At 34.8% G+C, this 17,168-nt stretch overlaps 1 protein-coding gene across 1 annotated transcript; it reads left to right on the top strand.

Annotated features, from left to right (window-relative positions):
* The first annotated feature begins 11,836 nt into the window (after positions 1-11,836).
* On the top strand, positions 11,837-13,517 carry LOC145584907 (transcription initiation factor TFIID subunit 8-like). The gene has a single exon (XM_081641689.1). The coding sequence runs from the start codon at positions 12,171-12,173 to the stop codon at positions 13,302-13,304; it is 1,134 nt and encodes a 377-aa protein (XP_081497815.1). The 5' UTR covers positions 11,837-12,170; the 3' UTR covers positions 13,305-13,517.
* Positions 13,518-17,168: the final 3,651 nt, after the last annotated feature.

Genomic DNA, 17,168 nt, shown 5'->3' with positions numbered 1-17,168 from the left:
AAATTTAGTGATGCAATGTGTCTCTACTGTTTCGTACTCCTACATTGTTAATGGAGGAGTTTGTGGTGATATAGCTCCGGCCCGTGGACTCCGGCAAGGAGACCCTTTGTCTCCGTACCTTTTCATTTTGGTTTCCGACGCCTTTTCCAGAATGTTACGGAAAAAATTGTAGGAGTGTGCCCTTCATGGGGCCAGAGCTAATAGGAGCGGGCAAATTGTAACACCCTAGAAATTCCTTACTTTTTAAAGTACCCGTTTTGCCCTGTTTAAAACTTTAATAGGAATATCTAAGACATTACCGCCACTGTGGTAACGACTAAGGCAACTATCAAAGACACACAGCGGAAGACAAATTTCAAAATCATTTAAAACAAGTCAACTTGAAAAGTCAATCAACGAAAGTAAAGTCAAACCAAAGTCAAACGAAGTAAAATAAAAATCAACCTACAACTTGGAACCATTATAGGCCCTTATTAAAACCAAACCCAAACTCAAAACCTTTTCGTTAGTCACGCATAATAATAATATCATAAATAATTAAAGCAATAAACACATCATATACTTATAGAAACTACCATGATTCGCTCTTCACTCATGTCCATTCATGAAAATGCTTCATCACCTGAAAAGCTTATCTCTACCTATTTCCACCACTCTCCATTAAAAATGGGTCATCATAGGGCCATGATAAAGACAAGGCCAATAACACACAAAACACACAATCAGCAAAGCTGAGTACATAAGCGTAATTAATACACTAGCATACAATTCCCTATCAACACACGACTTACCTTGTTGCACCTGTTTTTCAAGCATTCAACATTGAATAAAAGTTCTCACTAGACACTAAATAATTTATTTAGCGTGGATTACGCATCGAATGGGTTTCCCAGTAACCTCCCCCAATAAATTGAGGTTACTGACACGGGAGCTAACCGTGCCAGCATCAAAAACCACACGTAGGTGACGGAATTCCTGCGCATAATAATAATAAAAGGAATGTACAACGTCCTGTTCCAGTAGAAGTTATGATCAAATATAAAGTCACATAACTCCCCCCATATGTTCATACTCAAGGTATATATGTTCCAAGAGTTTTGGTGCGCAATCTCTTTCACTTTACGTTATTTACAGATTATTAAACTGGGTGATGACTCTCAAACCATAATCATTCAATCAGCAATAATTATTCAATCAATCAAATACACCAATTTAATTCTTGAATAATTAGTGACCACATAGTATTAAATGTTGAACCTTTTTAATTCTACCTCGGTGCCAATGACACCTTAAACGCATAATGCGCCACAAATCCTATCCCTCAGTGTTAAAAACACCTTAAGTGCACTAAGGCACCAACATACAATTTATTCCTCGTGTACATGGACACTTATATAGCTCTTTCCTCATGCTTATAGCATCAATAAAAATTATATGAACCATAATAAAATTCCTTTTCAATATTCCAAACCAAATTAAACATTTCGTTTAATTAAACATGCTCTCTATCATGCCATAAATAAATATGTGGTTCATAAATAATATTCCAAGCTATTATTTTCCATTCAATAATCCATCACAAATAAATCATGCTTCATAATTCAATCACCAATAACATCCAAATCATATTTCCATTCCAAACCTAGCATGATATTACTTGTAATCAATCAAACACATTTAGCATGCTACTACATCAACATAAATATGCTAAGTACGCGAACGTACCTTGTATACGATCTTAATATCGCCACTATTAGTAAAAATCGCTCGCTGCAAAGTCTCCTACAATTTAAAATCATAGAAGAATATTAAAATCCACTCTACACAAATTTCCAGCAATATATACTATTGCAAAACCCCTCATAATTTATTTAAAATAAGCTGAAATTATATTTAAAACATCATACTTCAATCACAATTAATGGGTAATTAAAATTCCTTAAAGAAACTTGATTTTTAATGCTTTACCAAAAATTCCAGCACTATATTTTAATTAAATCTTGCTGTAATTTAGTCTTAAAACACTTTAATCAAAGGTTTACACCATTATATATCATAATCCTTCAATAATTTATAAATCAAGAACCTAGGGTTTCAAAAATTGGGGCTTTTTAATTAAAAACATAATCTGAAAATTAATTAACATAATACTCATAATTAAACATCAAAAATAAAATCACAAAACCCATAATTAATATTTAGATCTAGGATTAAATTGGTTTTTAAAACAAAGATTAAAATTTTTTTTTTTTTTAGGAAAAACCTAGCAGCCAACAGCCACCAGGCTGCTGCCGGCGGCTGGCGCTGCTGGCTGTTGGCGGCCACCGCTGCCAGTGGTCGACCGGTGGTGATGAAGGGCAGCCAAAAAAAAAGAAAAGGGGAAGGGAAAAAGGAGAAAGAAAAAAGAAAGAATATAAGGAAAAAGGATAGAAAAGTTTACTTTGGGTTTTCTCCACTCTGGGCAAAGTTTGATTTGCCTCATATGTGGGATATTTATACCCCTTTTATAAGACCCTTCTCCCTAAACTTTCCTTTTTAATTTTCCTAATCCCATCCCTAATAAAACTTTACTAAAATAAAACTTTCCTAAAATAAAACTTTCCTAAATTAAACCCCAACTTAATTAAAATAATTAATTAAATAAACTTTCCTTTTATAAAATGTTTCCAAACTTATTAAAATAAATAACTAAATACTTTAAATAAGACATTTTAATTTAATTAAATACTTCTCAAAATACTTATTTTAAATAAAATACGTATAAAAATACGAGGTATTACAGAAATCTCTCACCTTCTCTTTGCAGACGATAGTCTCCTGTTCACTAGAGCCAACAGACAGGAATGCTCAGTCGTAGTTGATATTTTCAACCAGTATGAAGTAGCGTCCGGGCAGAAAATTAATTATGATAAGTCTGAAGTTTTATTCAGTAAGGGGGTAATTGCAGCAAGGAGAGAAGAAATTATGGCTATTCTCCAAATGAGACAAGTTGACAAGCACGAGAAGTATCTTGGCATTCCATCCATTGTTGGGAGATCCAAAAAAGCAGTATTTAGAGCTATTCTTGATAGGATTTGGAAGAAGCTTCAAGGGTGGAAGGAGAAACTTTTGTCTCGAGCCGGCAAGGAAGTACTTCAAGTTAGTGATACAGGCTATCCCCACTTATTTGATGGGTGTCTATCGCTTCCCGGGGACGATAATTCAAAGCATTCACTCGGCCAAGCAAGATTTTGGTGGGTAATTCAGACAACAAACGGAAAGTCCACTGGATGAATTGGGCGGGAATGTGCATTTCCGAAGTGTTTAAGTGGAATACGATTCAAGGACCTCTCCATTTTCAATCTTGCGTTACTTGGAAGGCAAGTGTGGATGCTCACTCGTTTTCCTGATTCGCTCATGAGTATGGTCTTAAAAGCTAAATATTTTCTGAATGTGTCTCTCTTAGAAGCTACTGTGGGGTATAATTGTAGCTTCTCTTGGAGGAGTATCCATGAGTCTATTGCTCTTGTCCATGATGGCATCATTTGGAGGGTGGGGAACGGTTCCTCAATTAATGCTTGGCAAGACCCTTGGGTGGCTGACGAGCAAGGGAGATTTATTTTGAGCAGCGAGAATGAGGAAATTAATGTGGTTCAGGAGCTGATTGATTTCGATCGACATGAGTGGGATTCAGCGCTCATTGACAGAGTCTTCAATGAAAGGGACGCTCGATGCATTTTATCCATCCCATTGAGCAGCACCGAGCAACAGGATGTTATTACATGGGCCTTCTCAAAATCTGGTGTGTACTCTGTCAAGACAGCCTATATGTTGGGCAAGGGATGTAATTTCGATGCTTTTCACCAAGCTTTCATGAATATATGGGGTTTGGATGTCAGTCCCAAAGCACGCCATTTCCTTTGGCGAATCTGTACCAACACGCTGCCTGTAAGAGCACTGCTGCATAGGAGGCATATGATTGCAGTAGATGAATGCCCTTGGTGCCGCATTGAAAGTGAGACGATCCAGCATGCCTTATTTGACTGTCCGCGTGTCAGAGAACTTTGGGAAGACAGCGAATGTGAAGGGATGATTAATTGGAGAAGCAAGGACTCTATTTGTGATCTTATTGAAAGTTGGAAGGATGTTGCCCCTACTGTGGTACAGAGAGGTGTTTTCTTGGCTTGGTGTATTTGGAGTGAACGCAATTATTAGGTGTTTGAAAACAAATCAACACCAAATAGCATTTTTCTTAGTCGTGTCAATTGACTTGTGGAGGAACAAGGAAAATACACCACTCGTATTTATGTCAAACCCCTTAGTAAGATAAGGGAAAGCCCGAAGAAATGGATTGCGCCATCTCCAGGATGTGTGAAGGTAAATGCAGATGCTTCTCTAGCTGATGAAGAGTGGGTGGGCCTTGGGGTTGTTACGCGTGATTCGACTGGCAACGTGCTTTTTGCTGCGTCTAGAAGGGTGCGAGCCTTTTGGACTCCTGAAGTGGCTGAAGCGAAGGCCCTTGCTATGGCTGCTCGACTTTGTTGAAGAGCTGGGTTCAGAGATGTGGTTCTCGAGTCTGACTGCTTGTCTCTCGTTAAAAGGCTTGATATCAGGGTGCTATATTTTTATTAGAGCTGGATATAGTGTTAGGGGAAATTCTAGCTATTTGTGGCTTTTTTAATTCTGTTATTTGGTCACATGTAAAAAAAGATGGCAATTTCGTTGCACATCACTTAGCTAAGCTTATTTCGTTTGGGGTCGAACAAATATGGGAAAATTGTTGCCACCCGGAAATTTCTCCCTATGTACTGCTTGACAATTTATCTTAATCTATTCCAGCACGTTTCTTTTTTTTAAAAAAAAAAAATAAAAAATAAATAAAAAAAAAAAAAAACCAAACATGCTATGAGGGAGTATTAAAAGTGGAAGTTAGATTACACTTGTTATGTTTTATACTTTTCTGCATACTTCATTACAATTTGCGAGCCTATAAACTAATAATTTGTGGGTTTAGAGAGAGATAGAGAAAAAGAAAAAAGTAGTTGAGAATTATTAAAGAGAGAGAAAGTGTTATTATTAATGTCAAAAGACATCATTAGTACCAAAAAAAATGATGATAACTCATCAAAAAGAGGGTAATATTATCAAAAACCTTAACAGAATTAGGTTTTGTATGGTATTTTGGTTTACCCAAAAGAAATATTCTCTCCATTTTTAAATACTTGCTCCATTTCTACTTTTTGCATTATTTATTTTGTCATACTTTGACTAATGTTTGTGATTTATATATAAGAAAAAATATAATCTTGTAGGTACCTGTTGGAGTCATCTCAATAAGTAGATTATTAATTTTCAATTGTTAAAATTTATACTTATTGAAAACTAAAGATATTATTCATTAAAGATTAAAATCGGCATACGTGCCCAAGATGGAACAAGTATTTAAAAACGGAGGGAAAACATGTTCTGTACTGTGTGACACTGTGACGGAGTGTCAAAGATAACAAATTACTCCGTATTAGTGCAAAATTTCAAGTAATGCATTTAAAAAAATGGAGTTAGTAATAAAAAGGAATAACACTAGTGATTTTTTATGCATGCTTCATTACGATTTGCGAGCCAATAAAAAAGCTTAAAAAAAACTTGAAATTACTCACCATTTCCCCCTCGCTCTCAATTTTATATTCTTGCTCGATTTTAGTCTAAGAGGTTTTGCTAGGGCTTTTTACACTCCATTTTTTTTTTCAAATCCATCACATTTTCCTGCTTAATCACACTCTAATTCATCGATTTCACCTTCCCAATCGCTTCAAAACCCTAGAATTTCCTTCAAGATTGTCGAAACTCTTCGATTTAATCGTCAAAGATGCTCCAAAAAGGTAACAAATTCTCGAGATGAATTCGAATTTAAGATTATAAATGTTGATTTGATGAGTTTTCGTTGCTGTTGAAATGAGCAATGGAGGTAAAGAAATTGGAAAAGAATTTGAGCAACAGAGCATAAGAAAACCAGCAAGAAACAAAGATTTTGTATGTGAGAATGAAGGGTTCTAGAGAATTCATTAAATCTTCCCTTTTCTAGCTAAAACAAAAAATTAGCTTTTTTTTTTAAAAAAAAATTATATTAAAAATGGCGTCACTTGTGAGCAGGGGAAGAAGTTGAAATGGCTCGCAAATTTCCATTTATCGTGTTCCACAATCTCCAAATCACGCAGTTTTTTTTTTTTTTTTGACAATGAGTACTAATAAAGAAAAACTGATAGCAAAGACAACTAACAACCTAGAGTAAGCAAAAACACTTGCGAGCAAACTTTATTCGAGCCAAGTTGGAGTACTTGAAGTCCACGCTAGGCCCGCGATCACGCTTTGCACCCACACAAACCACCTGACAACCTGCGGATGATCTAATTCAAACCACCAAATAACTTATTTTCCTTAACCGTGGATGAGAAATAGACTGTTGACGGCAAACTAGATGACCCAAAGACTTGGCACCTAAACGCAAAGTGGAAAACTGAAAACTGAAATCACTAACTTCTCCCACCAACACCTGTGAATCCATCTCTTCCATATGACTATCAACGTCAAAATAAGCAATCATGCACTCCGAACTGCTATACGCCATGGGAGCAGTTGAGGACTGCTGCAACATGGGAATCGGCTGAGACTCTGTTATGGGCATATGCACCATCTGTCGTTCCTTATGACAAACCTGTAAAGAAGTAAAGGTAGAGGACATTGCTACGTTGGACTTCACATCGTGGGAGATCTCTTACGCGATCACCTCCTCCGGAAAAGAATGCAACACTGGAGCATATGTGGATTGCGAAATAGGAGTTGAACAGGACCTTTAAAGTGGACACCGCTTGTTGCTCCATTCCACCAGGATACTTAACTGAAGAAATAAGAAATAGATGTCTCTGCTTCCCAATAAGTTACATCTTGGGGACCTCTGTCTGGATAGAAGTTTTACTTGGACAAACCGAATTGACATTAATGACTTAGACTTGGAATGGTAAAAATGAATGACATTAATGACAATACTTTTTAACCTGACAACCAGTCACACAGTCATTGGGAATTTGAGAGGTCAACTCAACCTGGGTAACATACTAGATTGTCTTACCTTCCTATTTCTGATAAACCAAAGACACTAACAAACCTTCAACACAATGCAATTTTGTTAACACCTCTACATTATTAGGATCACCTTTAGTAGCCTTAACCAGATCCTTTCTAGCGGAACGAAGCTTGCCCAATTCTTGACACGCATAACCCCTCTTATAAAGAGCCTTAATATGACATGAATCAAACTTTAACACAAAAGAACATAGTTTAATAACAGCTGAGTAATCAAGAAGCTTCAAAACACAAGCCGCAAGATTGAGATGCAAAGCAAATGCCAAAGAACAAAATGAAAAGAAAAAAAAGCTTCCAAAGAATACGACTTAGTAAAAAACAACAATTTACTAGCCAACTCATACTTAGAAAAGGCAAGCTTAAATTTGCCAGCCTTGAACAAGGAGTTCCCTTACTCCTTGATTTCTGAAGAACGAACAACAACATCACTGGGATTATCCATAGAGGAAAGAAGGTGGAAAATACTTTCATCATTAAAATCATCCGAAAGGTGATAAGAAATGAAGGCAGGAAACAACTCCATAATATGACCCAAAAAAGCTAGACTAAGGTCCTGTTCTTTTGAGCTTCTGGGCAGAGCAGAGCAGGGGTCAACAGAGCAGATTAAATTTCAGTAGAGCAGAGCAGAGCCGAGTAGAGCAGAGCAGAGCATATTTCAACGTTATTATTATTATTATTATTATTATTATGTGCATATACCATTGATTTAGGTGAGTGAAAACATAAATAAATGTGTACCATATTTAACATATATAAGTTAATAGTAGAAAGATAAAAGACAAATTATTACCTCGGACAAGTCACGATGTGGTCTAATGATCAAAGGACAAATTAACCAACGCTTTCAACACTTCATTCGTTATAGTACTTGCATATTGTAGAAATAGAATGATTAAATTTGTCGGAAGCATCACGATATGAAAGTCCTTTTGCTAAAATATATAGACATATACCTACTTGTTCCGCTACTTTACCGTCATGTAGTATATTTACCGTCATGTAGTAGATCCCTTTCAATCATCAAGTTCAATAGCTGAACAAACATGTTTCGATCAAGTCTTAATTGAATTTGACATTCCGTCGGAGTTTCTGTTAACAACCTATGTATAAATATTAAGTATTGCTTTTCAAAAAAAAATATTATGTATTATTATTCCCTAAAAAAATATTAATTGTTTGTTATTATTATTCTCGGCAAATACTGCAAATTGTTATTATTTTTCTTTCAAAAAAAAATAAAAAGAAATTGTTATTAATTGTTATTATTATTATTTATTTATTTGAAAGAATTGTTATAATTATTAGAATTATTAATTAATAATATTATTAAATATTAATTCTTAATAGTTTGAATTATTAATTATTATTATTGATAATAATTATTATGATAAATAAATATTAATTATCATTAATATTAATAATTATTATAATTATTTAAAATAATAAATTATTATCATCAATACAATATTAATTATTATTATTGAATTTTAATTATTATTATTATTGTTATTATTAATTATTATTTAAAAATAGAGCAGAGAAGAGCAGGGCTCAGAAGAGCAAAGCAGCTCTAAAGAACGGGGCCTAAGAGCAGAAACACTTAAATAAGAACACCCAATTACCAAGGAAAAGAAAACACAGCAGCTCAACAGCTTCTACAAAGTAAAAGCTCAAAGAACCTGTAAACATAAACTCGAAACTCTAAAGCTATCCCGAAAAAATTACCCAAATTAAACAAAAGTACCAGGAGAACCTAGAAGGAAATATAAGAACAAAGGAAAATAATCAAGCAAAGTAAAATAAACAAGCAAACACCACCTAAACCGAAGAAAAACAAACAAGAGCCTAAAATCGACAAAGCAAACTAAACTAAAGGAGATACAGTTAATAACTGAAAAAGGAAAAGAACGTAGTGAGAATATGAACAACTGAAAAAAGGAACGAAACACCTAGAAATGAAGTTGTCATCATCAAAACTCCAAGTTACTCATCCTCGTTTGTCGTACCTTGAAAAAAGCAAAGAGGAACAACAAATAACAGAGAGACAAAGATAACAGACCTCGCTGGCGACGTTTTGGAGAAGAAACACCGGTCGCCAGCGAGAAACGGAGAAGGGAGAAGGCAGTAGGGAGTTAGGCGGTGAGGGTTTGTAGAGAGAGAGAGAGTCCCAATTTGAAAATCCAAATCGACGCAGTTGAATGACTAGAATTGCCAATTATTTTCCTTGATAAAAGCATAAAGCGAACAAAGTAAGATTTGGTTTTCAACGTTAACTCAAGGCCCTATCTTCTCTAACCCAAGGGACTGTGTTTAAGGCCATATTTAACTTTTTTTTTATCGGAATCCGATCAAGAATACTCAAACAATAAATAAAAGACATACTCCATTCATTTCATAATAATCACAACACTTTCTTTTTTCTTTTTTGTAATAACTGCAAAACTTCTTTATTTGATAAGGATCGACTATTATTTTATTATTTCTTTCTCCTACCAACCCCACGTACACTACTATTTTTTTTAATTATTTTGTCTTTTCTATTAAGTATTAACAGTAAACTTAACTCCACTAATAGTACTTTATATTATAAAATTCCCTTTGGGTCTCGCTCTATAATTCCTAAAACTTGGTGTCCTTTTTAGTCCCTACTATTGCGATTATTACGAAACAGATAGAGTAATACCCAAACGGTGAAAAGTAAAGGCTTTGTCATATATCTTCCTTTGTTTCCGAATAATTGACAGTTTGACCCTCATATATATATATATATATATATATATATATATATATATATATATATATATATATATATATATATATATATATATATATAAGTAAAAATATAAAAATTTTTTGTTATGAAACATTATATTAATACTTATTTTAACACTATATTTCATGATTAAATTTGTTTTTTTTTTAAATCTATCAATCAATAATAATAATAAATAACAAATAATAAATCTATACTAAAGGCGAATCTCAAATGATACATGTCATTTTGTGATAAAATATTTTCCCGCCTAATTTTACATTCCAAAATTTTCTTTTTACTGCGGTTGTTACTAAATCTTACCATAACTTAAACTATCATTTTCAAGGATAAGTACATGCACGATATTTCATTGCCTATTTCATTAACTAATTAATAACAATAAATTTCCTTTTTATATTACAACAAATCTAAAGCTGGAAAAACATTATTCAATTAAATCAATAATTTATAAAATTTCTACTAATTAACAAATAAAGAAAATGTTTAAACTATAATCAATTTTTTTTAAAAAAATATTATACATAATAATTTCTTATAAAATTAATGTTAGTACTATAAATTCAAAAGGCGTATGTGTCAATTAATTTCATTAAAGTTTAATTATGATAATATTTGAATTAATAAATTAAATAAAAATCTTAGTACTATCCGTGCATGCACGGGATCTAATCCTTCCATGACACTTATTATTACATTGTGAAAAATTTCCCACCTTTTTCGTTTTTTTTTTTCATCAAAATCTAAAGGAACTATTTATACCTTATGAATTATGATATTTTCTTGGAAAAATTGGTAAAAATAATCCCAACTTTCGCTCATTCGCTTTAAATAATCCCAACTTTCGATTATTTTTAAATAATCTCAACTTTAGGGGTCATTCGCTTTTTTTGGTCCCAATTGACCGATAACCTGTTAAAGAGGTAACTTTTTTTAATTTTTGGTTTAAGGGACAAGTGTCACCACGTTATTAGTGAAAATATATAAAAAAATTAAAAAAAAAAGAAAAAAAAACAAAAGAGAAGCTAAAAAAATAATTACAAAAAAATCCTAACCCACGATTACCCCTCCCCAGCCACCCTGCCGGCGGCCGCCCCTCTACAACCACCCTGTCGGCTATCGCCCCTCCCCAGCCGCCCTGCACCACTCCTTTGCCATCCTTTCGCTACACCCAGCCACCCTGCTCCTCAAACCGCCTCTCTGAAACCACCTCTTCCGATACCCACATCCTCAAAACTCTAAACCACCATTCCCCAACTTGTTAAAACCCGAAACAACCTTCAATTCCTCACCTCCTTGAAATCCAAAAGCATGAAATACTTAAAAAAAAAAAAAAAGCAGCACCTACCATGGTCAGTGTGGTCGGTACGCGAAGGCGGAGGATGACAGGTGGTTGAGGATGGGGTTTCCTCGGTTTTAATGGAAGCTAAGGAGTGTGTTCGGTGTGCAGAGTGAGGTTAGCAGGGATAGGGCGTAGTGTGGGGAAGGGAGGTTAGCAGGACAGATGGCCGGAAAGGGAATGGGGTTGCTGGAGGGGTGGTGGTCGAGTGAAGGGTGGCTTACTAGCGTCGGTTTTTTTAATTTTTCTTTTTTTTTTTTTAAATTTTTTTTCTAACTAATAAGGTCATGACACGTGTCTCTTAACCTGTTATAGTAGGTTAAGTGACCGGTTGGGACCAAAAAAAGCAAATGACCCCCAAAGTTGGGATTATTAAAAAATAATTCAAAATTGGGATTATTTAAAGCAAATGGGCGAAAGTTGGGATTATTTTTACCAATTTTTCCTATTTTCTTTCCACTTTGACAATCGTATTCCATAAATGAAATATTTATCAATGAAAAAATTCAAATGTGTCAATTATTTAGAAATAGAGGAGCTTTTGCCTAATAAAAAAAGGAGAAGTTAAATAACACTTGTTATGTTTTATGCATGCTTCATTACGATTTGCGAGCCTATACAAAAGCTTCAAAAAAACTCGAAATTACTCGCCATTTCCCCCTCGCTCTCAATTTTATATTCTTGCTCGATCTTAGTATAGGGGGTTCTGCTAGGGCTTTTTACACTCCATTTTTCTTCAAATCCATCACATTTTCCTGCTTAGTCACACTCAAATTCATCGATTTCACCTTCCCAATCGCTTCAAAACCCTAGAACTTTCCTCAAGATCGTCGAAACTCTTCGATTTAATCGTCAAAGATGCTCCAAAAAGGTACCAAATTCTCGAGATGAATTTGAATTTAAGATTGTAAATGTTGATATGAATGAGTTGCTGTTGAAATGAGCGATGGAGGTAAAGAAATTGGAAAAGAATTTGAGCAGCAGAGCACAAGAAAACCAGCAGGAAACGAAGATTTTGTGCGAACGATTGCGAAGATTGCGGTAGCTCAGCTTTGCGAGAATGAAGGGTTTCATGGTTTTCAGCAGTCGGCGCTCGAAGCGTTCGCCGATGTTGCGGTGCGTTACATGAAGGAGCTTGGTAAGACTTCGAATCATTATGCTAATCAAGGTGGTAGGTCTGAATGTGATGTATTTGATGTGATTCGAGGGTTAGAGGATTTGGGTTCGATTCAGGGGTTTCCGGGTGCTTCAGATGTTCATCGTTCGCTTGCGAAATCGGGTATAGTTCGAGAGATTAGTCAGTATGTAGGATTAGTTGAGGGAATTCCATTTGTGTTTTCACTACCTAGGTTTCCAGTTTCAAGGGAGAGGAGGAATTCTCCTTCTAGTTTTTTGCAGATGGGGAAGGATCCTCCTGAGCATATTCCGCCGTGGTTGCCTGCGTTTCCATTTTCGGAACCACGAGGAGAGTTGCCGGGGTTGGGAGAAGGAGAGACTGATGGACATAGAAAAGAGATTGCGCAGGAAGAAGCGCGTAAGAAGGAAGAAGCTGAATTGATGAATATACAGCAGCAACAACAAGAAAAGGAACAGCAGCAGCAGCAGCAGCAGCAGCAGGAACAGCAGCAGCAGCAGCAGCAGCAGCAGCAACAATTGGCTGCTAATAATGGCTCTGAAGCGGTTTTAACGAACCCGTATTTGATTCCTCCTTTTGCTTATGGGGAGAAGGCAGTATCTTCAGTTGAATTCCCTTCAAGGCATTGGGACGGAATTCATCATGTAAATATGATGGATACATATGCCCCAATTGCTGAAACCGCACGAAATGAGGTTTCTGAGATTAAGGAGATGGATAAACGAGTCAGTTTGGATGAGAGACCAACTGTGCGGCTTAAGTTCAGTAGTGGAAGGAAGTCTTTGCGTACGAGTAAGAATGTAGTTGCTCAAACTAAAGGAGGTGAGAAGATTGCTGTTTTATTTGAGCGGGATGATGAGAATGACGAAAAGAAAAGAAGGGCTGAGCAAATTTTGAAGGATTCAATGGAGACACCGTTGGATACGACTGAGTTGTAAATTAGGTTCGTTCGTCAGACATTGTATACTTTTTCCTAGGAAACTAGCAGCTAGAGCTGGTCTCAAAGAGATATTCTTGTTTGCTGATGATAGTTGGACTCTTAGGGATGGCTTTTCCACAAGTTGTGGAGGTATGTATGTGTTAGCTGTTCTTGTAATCTGTTGTCCGTCTTTGATTCTTTTCTGATTGAAATTCATGTTCTTTTATGACAAGTACTTGGAAAATACACATGTGTACCTTAGTGTCTTATTTTCTTGTAATTGCATACACTGATTTAGCTTAAATCTTATCTTCATTAATTTGACAAAAATAGAGAGTCATGGCTTCTTTATAAGTGTATACTGATTCAAAGTTGTTGAAAGATAAATTGGTCTGATTGTTCATCGCTCCATGCTACCTTAGCTAGAATGCCAACATTCTGTGCTTTTTGAATAACTGAAAAATATGCAATGTGTATAATCCATTAAGATGTGATTTAGATGATACTGGACAGTTTTAGAAGGAAGTACTTGGTGTTTTTTAGTTCTGATTTGCTGAGTTTGTGAAGGCAACAGTCATCCTTTAGTTTAGTTGCATCTTTTGGGATCAAGAGGATAAAAAGAAGGTTACAGAACAACATTCTAGTTTACTCAAGTCTTACTTTTTAAATTTGAAATTGGATGGGCTAATCATTTTGACATAGCTCTTTATAGTGTATAACATGCTTCTCTTTGTTGATGCACATAAGAGACCTCCAGCAATTGGAATATAATTGTGCTGCAAGAACATATTTGAAAGTACCTTGACTTGGAATCCTGCATTATTCCTGCAATGTTGGGCTCATATATTGACTTGTTTAAGAATTATATATATCATGAGCAATGAAAGTTACGGAAATGTGGTCATGTTTATCCAAAAAGAGATTATTAATTTGTCGATAAGGGTTTGCAATTTTGCATGGCTGAGTGCCTGTGTCCAAATCACACATCTTTGCTGCTCTGATTTATGTTGCATTTAGGTCATTCTGACTTTTCAGTCACAGTAGTCATGGGTTATTGTTTACTTTTCTTATATTGCTTATTTACTATCCTCTTTATATATATAATATATATATATATATATATATATATATATATATATATATATATATATATATATATATATATATATTATGCTTTTTCAATCACTAATATCATAACACCTCCCCATCTTTTAAAGGAAGAGTCTAGATGTACTCCCTTCGCTCCTTAAAAATTGGTCCATTTGACTTTTCATGGTCTCCGAAACAAATCTTAAACCATCATCTCCATTTTCGTATAAAAAGTTGATATTTTATGTATATATTTCCTTTGCTCTTTTAATAGGTGCATTTTTAACACGATCTAAACACTTCTCTTTAACCACATATTGTGATTAATTTGGTAGGGACAATATAGTTATGTAGAGTCTTGTTGGATCTTTCTTGGTATGTACTTTCATGGTATCAACTTTGTATAGTTTTTATTGCTATATAATTAAAGACATATAAGGTTTAAATTGTGCTTTGGGAAGCGTTATCATGTTGCAATTTTGAACGGAAGTATATTGAAAAGAACCCAACAATTTCTCGGATGAAATTTTTATTTTGACGGGCTCGGATGACATTTTTATTTCTTATAATTTAATGAGATGAAGGTCAAAGTAAAGTTAGACCAAAATATATACCATCAACATGTTCATGAGCAATCTCTTGGAGACTAAGGGTGTATGATTTAGCTGATACGGATCTATTAATAATACTTTGGTTGACATTGCCATAGAAGATTGAACTTAAGAAGTTGACCTACATAATGTTTTCTCTTGATGTTATTGGAGCAAAATGTGAAACTAATGTTTTAATAAAAAAACTATTTACTGGTTTTATTACTACATTGCCATTGTTGAAAGTATGCTCTGTAAACCTATAATCACGATTTTCATGCTTACTCTTTTTTTTTATTTCAACATGAAGTAATAAGTTGACTTGACTAGATAGCTATATAATCTGTGGTTTGAAGTTTTGAAATATCATATTATTGCTAGCTATATAGGTGGCTTGCCTTCACAATTTAAAGCTCCTTCCTGAAGCCAGAGGCGCTTGTTCATTGAAGCTGTGGTTCCCTACCTTGGCGGAACTTATAGTATGTTTTTTTATGGACACTATACTCTATTAAAAGACATGGGGATGCTTGATATGATTAATAGTGTTACAAAATGACAATAGTATGCGGGTACTAGTGTTGAATGACTAATACCCAAGCAGACACATGTATGATTGTCATAGTTTCCATTTCATCAAAACATGGTTATTGACTGCGCGCCTAATGTGGAAGAGGTCATGGATCTTCTCTCATATATGTATTTTTGAGATACTGAAATACGTCAAGAATTTCTTTTTAAGTGCCTATTTATGTATTGATGTACAACCAATACTATTTCTGCATTTTTAATTATGATGTTAGATTTATGACTTGTGTTATTCAGACTTGGTACTCATGTCCAATGTGGTTTTTTCTATTTGCTCTACTCTATTAATATCTGAAAGTATGCCATGTTTTTGACCCAAAATGAAGTGTCAAAGTGTCCATAACCATGTTTGAGGGTTGAGGTATTGTCACACTGTTACTTGAGCCCTTGAGGTGAGTGGAAGAGGCTGAGTAACATAGCTCATGACATGGAAGCTCAAATTGTTTTTAGGTGGTAATGTTAAACCAATATGGTTTTCATATTTTTTATATGTATTTGTCGTTTAAGAGTTTTCTACAAGTTAATTTAGTTAGGGACAAGGTTGTGTACATTTGATCTATTCAAATGTGTAACTTTTTGTGCAAATCGAGAGACTTTGTAGGCAAGTGATGCCAAAATACCATGTTCAGTCATTTACTACAGTGAAGTAGATAAAGACATTGAATTATGGCCCCCTTGAAGTCTAGTAATAGAAAGGAAACTCTTTGATAATCAATGAGGAAGTTGGAGCATCATAATAAAAGATTCCAAGAGAAGGGGTAGTTGTTAGAGTACCATCAACTGGCCAAAATTTGAAGAGGCATGACTTGGCTCAACCTAGATTATGTTGTGGAGAAGATTCTGGGGCATATAAGGATTCTTGCATATTGCATCCTGCAGGTCCTTTTTCTTGTCGCCATCTTAGTGGTGAGCCATTTGCATATTTTTGCCTCCCTTGTTGTATTTGTGTTCATATTGCATGTCACTTTCATATTTCTTCTCCCTTGTTAAATGTTTTATTCAGAGTTAATGTAGAAGCAACTTCTTTTCTTTTTATAAGTGGCAAACCTGTTACATTTAGACCGTGCTTTGCCATTCACAAGGAGCTCTGCTGCTGCTGTTGCGGTTGTCGTCTCCAGCATCCAGGATTATGTGAGGTTTGATTGCCTGGTTAGTGTTTTTAATATGGCTGTCCCAATTTGCTTGTTGGCCTTTACAATTAATATCAGCAAGTTCGATCAAACAAGTTTGAGTTTATTTGTCCATACGCTAGTGTGCAGTGCATTATGGAAAAGACAACTTTTTATTATCTTGAATCTAGCTGGATCATTGATTGTTAGCCTTTCTAGATGTTTGTTTATGCTGTGTTAAAATTTTAGCTTATTTTAAAAAGTTTGCTGTGATTGATATTTGCTATAGGACATAATAGATGTTCACTATCACCAATTTTTTTGTTTTATTTAATAAGTATTTGTTCACTATCACACTTGCCCTAATTTTGTAAGTTGATTGTTGATCTGTTGATGCTGTCCTATTTTTGTTAAACTTTCATTTTGTGGTTTCCCCCCCTCTTTATTACATTTGTCTATCATTGATGCTGATTTTGTGGATAATGTCATTGTATACTTTTGTGGAATAAC

Source organism: Chenopodium album, chromosome 16 (genome assembly GCF_948465745.1).
Source record: "Chenopodium album chromosome 16, dcCheAlbu1.1, whole genome shotgun sequence".
NCBI lineage: Eukaryota > Viridiplantae > Streptophyta > Magnoliopsida > Caryophyllales > Amaranthaceae > Chenopodium > Chenopodium album.
This window is presented reverse-complemented; position numbering and strand designations above follow the sequence as displayed.